This window comes from Amphichorda felina (assembly GCF_050947745.1).
Source record: "Amphichorda felina strain 45539 chromosome Unknown scaffold_7, whole genome shotgun sequence".
NCBI lineage: Eukaryota > Fungi > Ascomycota > Sordariomycetes > Hypocreales > Bionectriaceae > Amphichorda > Amphichorda felina.
The window spans coordinates 1,175,920-1,185,721 of NW_028145043.1; the positions used below are offsets into that span (position 1 = coordinate 1,175,920).

At 57.4% G+C, this 9,802-nt stretch overlaps 4 protein-coding genes across 4 annotated transcripts; 1 reads left to right on the plus strand and 3 right to left on the minus strand.

Moving 5' to 3' along the window:
- Positions 1-167: 167 nt before the first annotated feature.
- Positions 168-1,364, minus strand: UTP5 (Dip2/Utp12 family-domain-containing protein; the record flags this gene model as incomplete). Its single annotated transcript, XM_083196542.1, has 1 exon — positions 168-1,364. The coding sequence occupies one exon, from the start codon at positions 1,362-1,364 to the stop codon at positions 168-170; it is 1,197 nt and encodes a 398-aa protein (XP_083047750.1).
- A 1,990-nt stretch (positions 1,365-3,354) lies between these two features.
- On the plus strand, positions 3,355-6,227 carry BDF1 (uncharacterized protein; the record flags this gene model as incomplete). Its single annotated transcript, XM_083196543.1, has 3 exons — positions 3,355-3,446; positions 3,523-5,818; positions 5,874-6,227. The coding sequence occupies 3 exons, from the start codon at positions 3,355-3,357 to the stop codon at positions 6,225-6,227; spliced, it is 2,742 nt and encodes a 913-aa protein (XP_083047751.1).
- A 697-nt stretch (positions 6,228-6,924) lies between these two features.
- Positions 6,925-7,976, minus strand: ACO1O0_007171 (NUDIX hydrolase; the record flags this gene model as incomplete). The annotated part of the gene is made up of 2 exons (XM_083196544.1): positions 6,925-7,858; positions 7,933-7,976. 2 exons carry the CDS (start codon positions 7,974-7,976, stop codon positions 6,925-6,927), a joined length of 978 nt encoding a protein of 325 aa, XP_083047752.1.
- A 275-nt stretch (positions 7,977-8,251) lies between these two features.
- ACO1O0_007172 (uncharacterized protein) lies at positions 8,252-9,634 on the minus strand (the record flags this gene model as incomplete). Its single annotated transcript, XM_083196545.1, has 1 exon — positions 8,252-9,634. The coding sequence occupies one exon, from the start codon at positions 9,632-9,634 to the stop codon at positions 8,252-8,254; it is 1,383 nt and encodes a 460-aa protein (XP_083047753.1).
- Positions 9,635-9,802: the final 168 nt, after the last annotated feature.

The following is a 9,802-nucleotide window of genomic DNA, read 5'->3' on the forward strand; positions in this document are numbered from 1 at the left end:
ACACTCTAATAAGACACATGGTACACCAACTTGGAAGCACAGTGCGTGCACCCCAGACTCTAGATTCCACAGCCATGTAAACCCAAGATATCAAATCATTAAATTGCCATGTACCCAGGTCTAGCGACAACCAAAACGCCGGGAGCCTGCATGCACAGAGATGCTGCCTACTTCCTCTTAGAAAATGACTTGGCCACCTTTTGTACCTTGGAAGGCGGCGCCGCCTCCACATCACTGTCCTCCTCCTCACCCATCGACTCATCCACATCTTCATGATCCACTTCGTCTTCGTCTAGTGACTCTTCAGCATCATCGCTGTCCTCCTCTTCCTCCTCGGAAAAGTCCTCCTCGTCACTTGAATCGCCCATCACTCCATTCATGATGGGCTCCCCATCGTCGTCCCCAGCAAGTCGTTTCCTGCGCGAGGCGACGTCGTCCATGTTATTCTCGTCCACATCGTCCGTCTCGCCTTCCACCCAGACAACATCCTCCTCCTCCTCATCGTCGTCTCCTTGGCGGATGAGCGCGGTGGTCTGCATCCTCCTCCGGATCTTCATCTGGCCCTCGAGGAGGTCGAGCTTCCCCTTCAGCGCCAGCAGGCTGCTTAGCCCCTTTGCGCGCTCCGACAGCACCTTCTGCAGTCCGCTCAGGCTGTGAATGACCTTGGGCTGAGACGCCAGCGCACCTCCGTGGGCAATGAGAGTCCACTGCACCCACGTCATCAGGCTGCCTGCGCGACCGGGTCGCCTGTATAAGCGGGACGCCAGCTTGGTCAACAGGGTTCCGGCCAGGGCACTGTCAATGTTTTCTATCGTATTCTTAATCGTGACAGAATCCGTCGTGTGCAGACACGACTCTAGGAGATCGGTGTCGTCTGTTCGTAGTGCCTGGGACAGAACGGTGGTGAGAGACTTGTGGGGAGGTGGAACGATGGTCGAGCGGGTGGGCTGAGCAACGGCACTGCCTGTTGAGGATTGCTGAAGAAGAGCCGGGACATCGATGGCGTCGTGTGTGCGAAGAAGCTCGCCAAATGAAGGGGCGCCCGCCTCGCCATCCGACTCCGCACCTTCATCCTGCTGCTCAGAATGATTCGCTGACGGTAGCTGGTTCCCGTTTACTTGGGCCGAGGCGTTGGAGTTACCGTTCACCTGCGGCTTGTCTGCGTCTTCCTCTTCATCGGAGAGGTCTTCGTCGCTTTCGGCATCGGACGAGATGTCGATTATATCAGCTTGGGACGCGGAGAGAACTTCCGTGGCAGCCACGGAAGTCCGAGACTCATCAATAGCGCTCTTGGTGTGAATTCTTGCGCTCGACTTGACTGTGGGCGGCGCCAATTTGCCGGGCGCCTTGCGCTTGGTAGACATGGTCATGGGTGAAGATGGCTTGGTTGGAGGGAGACGTGAGGCGACGAGGATGTTTTTTTAACAGGGGAAAAAAAGAATATGGGGTATAAGAAGCCCTGGATTCTTCCGGGGAGGCTGAAGACGTATACAATTGAGGATAGTCCGTCGTCTGGCCGCGACAGTGTGAATTCCTGTTCGGCGGGAAATTTTTGGGCGTCTCTGTCGTGGGTGAACTTTTTTTCTGGGAGTCTCAGACCCCGTACAAGGCTGCCCCACCGACGCGCATGATGACATAATCAACTTAGCCAGACCTCACGTGATGATTTTCTGTCTTTGCGACACTTCCAAAAGGTAGTCGCAAGCTTTACTCTGATTGGTTACAGCTTGTGAACTGTACGAAGCTGCTGATTGGCCTTATTACTCAAAGTGTAAATGTGCTTTGGGTCTGGTGATTGGATACCGGTCAAGCCTACTGAATTCAACTCTCCCAAAGCCATGTTGAGGTCCTAGTTACTAAATAGGTAGCCGTCCCGTTGCGAAGCCGAACTCTATCACACCATGGGTGATGGAGTGATGCATATGGCCTGTCAGAGTTCGACGCCAGCCTGAGACCAACATGCGAGGTCTATGCAACTATGATGGGCTCTGGATTCCCCTCCCTCGCATACAGGAATGTCGACCAGGGGACCCGAGCCTGTTGTATTACACGGTGATGTGGAGATTATCCAAGGCAAGCTCCCGTCCGTGGAAAGAAACGTGCGCCAAAGGTTGTTTCTGTGGCATTTGGAAGACAAGTCGTTTGAGTAAGGCTCCAGATGACGGCCCGTCTTGTGGATAGTTGTTGGGTGGCTTTGTCAGGCTGTGGAGGGTTTCCGGTGCGATCAGTGCTTCAGCATGTGAAGCTATCGCGTTGAAATGGGGTTCACTCGCTGGCGCGTCCGCGCGCGTCATCCGAGTCCGATCACGCGAATTGTCCCAAACCCCGATCTAAAATATGCTTCTCTTGTACCTGGAACTGAAGCATATACTTTCGCGACTCTACTTAAGTAAAATTTGGTAGCAAGATATTGGTCCTGACGCATTGGTCGAATGATGGAAGGTCAATGCCACCAGTCTCGCAGCGCCTTTAAGGTGTCAAAGATGGTGGACGCACGCGTCGATCGCCCGTTTAGATGCATGCGCAGCCACCCCTGTTGACGCCTAATGCCTTCCAGACAAATTTTTCCCAGCCATTCGCTGCCCCGCTAGAGTGAATACAGCCACTGAGGGGAGCTTGACTTGCTCTCTCATAAATACCAGGGCGCCTCGCACGGCCTAAAATGATTCAATTGATTTTGACGTGCCCGCGATTTTTCCTCACGGACCCTCCACACCACCTTGCCTGCACAATCGAGGTACCTTTCCCTGCACCTTAATCCCTACCAAAACGCAAGTACCTCGATCCTCCGTCGCAACCGCGATTCCCCGATCCCCGAGCTGCACCTTCCAGCCAACCACACCACACCGCGCACACCGCGACCACCTTTTTGTGACCTTGGCGCGCGCCGCTTTCCTCACCTTCATCTGACAAAATAGTCAAGCGGGAACCGCGAAAGTAATTCTCCTCATCTTCACCTCTTCTCGCCAACTTGCACTTTTTCATCCATCTCGACTCCGCGCAACCCGGTCGCCCACTCGACCCGCTGTTGTTTCCCGGGCCCCGCTACTTCGCGACGCGTCTGCGCCTCCAACCCGTGTTGCCACCCGTGTGAAGCCCACCTTGGTGATCCGACTGTCCTTCACCGAATCGCCACATTTCTTTTGCGCCGATTCCGATCGATTCAATAGGGCCCCTCCAGAGACGCGTCTTCCTCATAGGTGTCCAAACTCGTTTGAGTTTCGTCGCGGATTCAACCTTTACATTCCAGACACACCTGTGAACCCTCGCCGCACACGATCGCACTGTCGCATTTGATGTCGCGACGCGCCGCCTAACTGCACACCATCTGCGCTGTTGTCGCGAGTGGGAACCATGGCTTCTCCTGCATCAGAGGCCGCGGCGCCCGCGGATCCAAAGGTGCTTGACGCCGCCCCTACCAAAGATGCCAAATCCGAGACGAACGGGTGAGTCCCTGCCCTTGTTGCCCGGAGGATAAGGGCTGCGCCATGTGCTGAGTCGGAGCTAATTCGCTGTTCCTAGCCGTGCGCCATCTAGTGAGCCTGCACCAGAGTCCAAGGCGGGATCTGAAAAGCCGCTTCTCAACGGCGACAAAAAGTCCGAAGAGCATGGCTCTACCAACAACGTTGCTCGAGATGATGTCACCATGGGTAACGACGATGACACCAAACGAACCGAGAACACTACTCCGAAGCCTGACGAAATGTCCAGTCCAAGCGGGACCGATTCTAAGGTCATTGAGACGAGTGGCGCAACACCTTCGCCTGCCCGCCCTTCAGTGTCTGAAAGCCAGAAGGATGTAGAGATGAAGGACTCAGACCTTGTCGAAGAAAGCCCCAAGGCTGCCCAAGATAAGGAGAGCGAAGCGCAACATGGTGAAGCGTCCAAGAATGCCGCGCCCAACGACGTTGCTCAGGAGGATGTCAAGCAGAGCCCGGCCGAGCCTGTCGCAAAGTCAGCGGAGCAAATCCCCGAGATTCCTTTGAAGACGGATCAAGCCGTAGCTCCGGCCGCGGATTCCGCTCTCCCCACTTCGGAAGTGGATTTGCAGCCAGCAAGCCTTTCTCAGCTTGCCATTGAGACAGCGGAGGGTGATACATCCCCTGTCGAGGCTTCCGTGGAAGTGTCGATGACCGATGCTCCCAGCGCAAAGGTTGCACGCGAACGAGAAGATGACGCTGCCGAGGAACCCGCTTCCAAGCGTGCTAGGACGGAACCCAAAGAGGATGAAACTGGGGGACCAGCCACAGTGGAGGCTACATCTGTAACCCCCGGCGCCGACGCCGCGACCCCCTCAGCCACTGTTGGGACTCTGAACTTTGATGACTTTCCCAAGTGGAACAACCAGGAGTTCCTCAGCAGGGCCATCCAGCCGTTCCAGATGCGCGATCTCCGAAAATCCATGGGTCGAGTGAAGAAAACCAAGAACGGCGGCCATTTCAGAGATTCGGTCCAGAAGCTTTGGCCGGTTTTGTGGGATAAGTACTCCGCAAGCATCGCCAAGCCGATGGACCTCGGTGAGATTGACCGCAATCTGCGAGATGGCGTTTACAAAACCTTTGGGGATGTCAGGAACGATCTGTTGCTCATTGTCGAAAACTCGCTGGCTTTCAACGGCCCCGAGCATATTATGACGAAAGCGGCAAAGGCAGCAGTCGGATCTGTTTGGAACGATGTGCTAGTCATCCCGGAGGAAGAACCTGTCAGGTACAAGTCGGCGCCAAAACAGAGCCGCGCCCGAGAGCCTCGAGCCATGAACGTCAAACCGGATGGTGCCAACGCTGCAGATGGTGGTCAGGCTAGCACGCCGTCGGCACCCAAGGCGCATCCTCCCGCCTCCGACATCCGCCGGGCTTCTACAACAACAGAAGGAGACAGGCCAAAACGGACTGTCCGTGCGCCAAAACCTAAAGATATCGACTACACGACGAAACCATCACGCAAGAAGCTTAAACCAGAGCTTCAGTTCTGCGATGAGGTCTTGTCTGAGCTGATGCACAGCAAATATCACTCTCTCAACCAATGGTTCAACGAACCCGTAGATGTTGAGGGCTTGGGAATTCCTCATTACTATTCGGTCATTAAAGAGCCCATGGACTTTGGGAAGATCCAGAGGATGCTGCATGAAGGGGACATCACTAGTTGGAAGGATTTCGATAAGAACGTGCGGTTGGTCTTTTCTAACTGCTACAAGTTCAACGGAAACCCCGATCCCGGGACCGTATCCCACATTGCGAAGCAATTGGAGAGCATTTACAACGCACAGGTGAGGGGCAAGGACGCATGGTTGGCGAAACATGCCAAGGCGAACCCCCCACCTGCCTCCGCGTCTGTTGGTAGTGACGACGACGACGAGGAAGACGAAGATGATGGTGAAGATGTCGGACCCGACCCGTCCCGGGAAGTCAAGGATCTGGAGGTCAGACTGCGGGAGGAGATGGACAAGCAGGCCAATCTCTTCGCGGCGGAACAGCCTAATCAGAGCATGATCCAGATCCAGCAGGGAATCGTGAATATGGTCCAACAAGCCCTTCTCCAGGCCAAGCAGAAACTCAACGAGTACAAGCAGAGGAATGGCGGTGCTGGTGGTAAGGCTAAGAAGGCAAAACCCAGCAAAGCCAAGGCGGCTGGCGGAGGAGGTCGCAAGTCGGGAGGGGCTGCGGCTCAGCCCAAGAAGGCGACAGGCGGGGGTGGCCAGAAAAAGAAGAAGAACCTCACAGCTGCCGACAAGGACAATATCGCAAACGCCATCAACGACCTCGAGTACCCTCATCTTGACAAGGCCATTGAAATCATCAAGCGAGACACCGGTCAGATGGTAAGTTAGCGTGCGCTCGATATAACATGAAGCATCTTTGGCTGACCATCAACAGGAGAGTGAGGACGGCGAGCTTGAACTGGACATTGACCAGCTGAGCCACGAAGCGCTCCTCAAGCTGTGGGAACTCTGCAAGAAGGTCCTACCAGGCTTCGGTAAAGACCCGGCCGCAGCTCCCAACTCGTCACCAGAGGCTCATAGAGGAGCGCCGGCCAAGCAGCCAAAGACGGCTGCGAAGCCTAAGAAGAACAAACCGATGAGCGCCCAGGAGCAGGAGGCTCGAATTGCCAAGCTGCGGGAAATCCGGGACCTCTACAAGCCCGGTCAGGAGCCCGCGGATGAGGCCCAGATGGCACAGGAGGTTGGCGCCATGGATGACTCGAGTGACGATTCGTCCGAGGAGGAATAAGCCGGTCCTCCGTCTCAGACTGGCGGACCTGTATGAGTAATACGTTGGAGTTTTGGGGCGCAGTATCGTTTTGGATGGCATCGAGGGAGCCGTCATGAAAATGGACGCGATATAGTCTTTTTTTTCCGTCCCAGGGGTGGTGCTTTTGGTAATATCATACCCGCGATCCTCTCTTCTGATCCCGAGGAGGGTATTCGGGGCGCGTTTATTTCGCACGCGCAGTTTCTCTGCTTCTTTTTTGCGCAGCTGCCTCTAGCCCGATTCGGTTTCGCGAGTTGGGTGTTCTGGTATTGGGGAGGTTGGTTGATTTGATCAGTATGGAGTCGCGGAGCGAGAGAACAAGGCGATACGTCGTCTGATCTGAAGCGGAGGATTACGATTGCCTTTGCTGGGCTTGCGGGTACGTTGAGGCAGACACCCAGTAGCCGATGAGAAGCTGCGGATCGTCTCTGAACTTGCCCAGTGAGAGGTTTGCAGTGGGCGCCTCTCGACTGAAATAGTATGTAAGATGAATTGTTAAAACATGATACCATTACAATGAGTCTTGAGCGCAGTGTGATATACAATGGCCAGGTTTCGCCCAGAGGCTCTGCCCACCCAGCCCATGCCTTCGACATGTCCCAGTAACAGAGACGCCAACTCGGGACAACAGTTTGACCAGGTTCAGACTTCTACGTCGCATCTACATGAGGTTCTCCTAAAAATCATCCGGCGCCGTCGGCATAGGCAGCCTCCGCCTCAACCGATTACATATCGCGAGATATGCCCCCTCGCCCTCACTCTCGGGCGTCACCAGCCCATGTCGCACCATGAAGTCTATCATTACAGCACACACATTGGGCTTGAACTCGCCCGCCTCCATCCGCACCCTCATCTCCTCGACGCCCATCAGCTCAAACGTCTCCACCTCGCCGTCCGAGGGCGTCGGGACCACCCCATCGGGCAGCTCCATGTCGTACACGTACAGCACCTCGGTGTGGAACAGCCCCGTGCGAGCGCTGCGGTTCGCCAGCGTCAGCACCCCGACGGGCCGCGCCCGCTCGCGCACCAGTCCCACGTCCAGCGTCGCCTCCTCCATAGCCTCGGCCAGGATGCACCCCGTGGGCGAGTCGTCGGCCTTGACGCCCCCCGCGACGGTGCTGTCCAGCTTGCCCGGGTACGTGTGCAGGGTGCGGCTGCGGCGGGCGACCCAGATGGAGGAGGGGAGGCCCGTGGAGCGGTCGCGCACGTAGCACGTCATGTGGGCGCCGCGGGTGGCGATGCCGAAGAGCGAGGCGGCGAAGCGCTCGACCTGGACGACGGGGGAGGAACCGTCGCCGTCGCCGCCGCAGCGGGCGCCGAGGATACGGAAGGGCTCGCTGTGGGTGCGGCTGAGCACGGGGAAGATGTCGTTGGCGATGGCGGCGTCGACGGCTTGCTGCAGCGCGGCGTTGATGTGGGTGGCGGGTGAGACGCCGGGGCTGGGAGAGGAGATGGTGACGGAGGAGGAGGCGTGGTCTATGGCGATGGAGGGCGGCCAGGGCATGCGGGCGACCGTGTCAGGGTGGACGTAGCCATGGGGCCTGGGGTCGTCGGGCGAGAGGAACAGGCGGTAGAACGGGGAGTAGTTGCGATCAAAGTCGAGGGGGACGCTGGTGAGGTGAGGGTGTGTGAGTGAGGGATCTCATCATGTTCATGGGGTGGGGAGGGAGAGGGTGAGTGCTACTTGTCCACGACGGTGATGAGGTCGAGAAGCGTGTTGCGGACCATGGTGGCTACTGTGAGACGCCTGACCGCTCAAATGGATGGATAATGGTTCGATGGTGATGGTGATGGTTGTGGTTTTGGTGAAGGATGGTTGAAGGTTGGATGGTGGGGGTGAGTGAAATGGGGAAAACGCAGTAATACGGATACTCGTACTGACATGTGGAACTACCGACTACTGGTCATACAGTCGCACATCAAATAGGCCCTAGGTAATGCATTCATCGAGGTGCAACATTGCCACCGTCATCAACTCCAGGACCAAAAGAAAACATGCCTATTCATTCCTCTGCGCCAGCGCCCATCGCCTCTAGGGTATTTTCCAACACCATCCGGCATCGCTGCCTGTACTCGAGCGCCAGCCGTTGATTCCTGCTCAGCGCCTCCTCGTCGCCCGGCGACACCTCCACGTCCGTCTCCTCCAGCCGCTCCAGCTCCTGCATCACCTTGTGCTGGATGATGGCCATGGTGTGCTCCAGCGCCGCATGCGCCTCCGAGCCCTCCTCGACCTCTCCGCTGAAGAACCTGTGCTGCCGCTGCCTCTCCGCGTCCTCCTCGCCGCAGCTGCTGTTGATGGGCAGGATCCGGGCGCGCTCCTCGGGGGGGTTGAGCGTGCAGAAGATGTCCCAAACCATGTCAGGCTGGACGTGTCGAAACGCGCCGACCATGGTCTTCCCCGGGGGCAGATCGACGGTGAGCTCTTGCCTGTACCTACCTAGCAGCGAGCTCGGGTGGTCCATGGGGCGTCGGGAGATGTAGTACTCCTCGGACGCCTTGGGGGTGTTGGTGCGCTTCCGGACGTGGGTATAGTCGTTGTGCAGCCTGTCTGACTCAGGAATCATGAAGCCGTAGCCGAGGAGCAGCTCCGCATTGGTCTTCATACTGTAGTTGTTGTAGACCTGCTGGCCGGGGCCAAACTCCTTGCCCACCCGGAGCTCGCAGCAGCTCGGGGCGTCGTGGCGCAGATCCCAGCGTACGTCGGCCGTCATATCGTGGTTGCCAATGTCGAACAGCGGCAGCAGGACGGAGAAGTCGTCAATGCTGACGCCCGGTGGGAGAGACTGCTGGTCCCTCTCGGCGAGGACGAGGCTGGGCCTGAAGCTACGGCTGGAGAAAATGCAGTAGGCCCACTGGTAGAGCTGCATGGAGATGGACCTGTCCTTCTCGTCACCGTAGAGCTTGAGGAGCTCGGCCGCGTCGCCAAACTCCCTCCTCACATCGGCCCTGATCTTTTCCAGGCCAACCTCAACATTGGTGCCCTCGAGCAGCTCGGCATCGTCTGCGGGCCAGAAGGGCGGCAGGGCCCAGCTGTCGGTATCACCGGGCTGGGGGAGCGCCTGGATGTACGGCCACCAGAACGAGTCCCTGCCCAGGAGATACTGCTTGGCCAGGAAGAGGCGCCCGACGACGTGTGGTGGCGTCTTGGAGAGGAATTCGCTGTGGAATGCCGGCCCAGGACTCACGGCGTTCAAATAGGATAGTGACAGAGATGTGGGCAGACCGACGACACGTTCCCAGGGCGCGAGAGGCGAGCTGTTCGAGGGCTCGACGCGGAACGAGAAACCTGTGGCTGGGTCGTCGTAGACCTGGACGGAGGGATGTAGCGAAGCGCCGTGGCTGGTGGCCCAGTCGACGAGCGTCGCGATGCGTGTGGTACCATCCATGAGGACGAGTGCTGAGGGCGCAACTTAGAGAATTTTTCAGGCCGGAGCAAATTGGCTGTACAGTTGCGAAGAAGCTTGGGAGGGTACCCTTCATGTAAGTCGCGGAATGGTGAGGCCAAAATTCAGTGCCCCTCCCCCACCTTCAGTTGGAGACACTTGAAATCACGT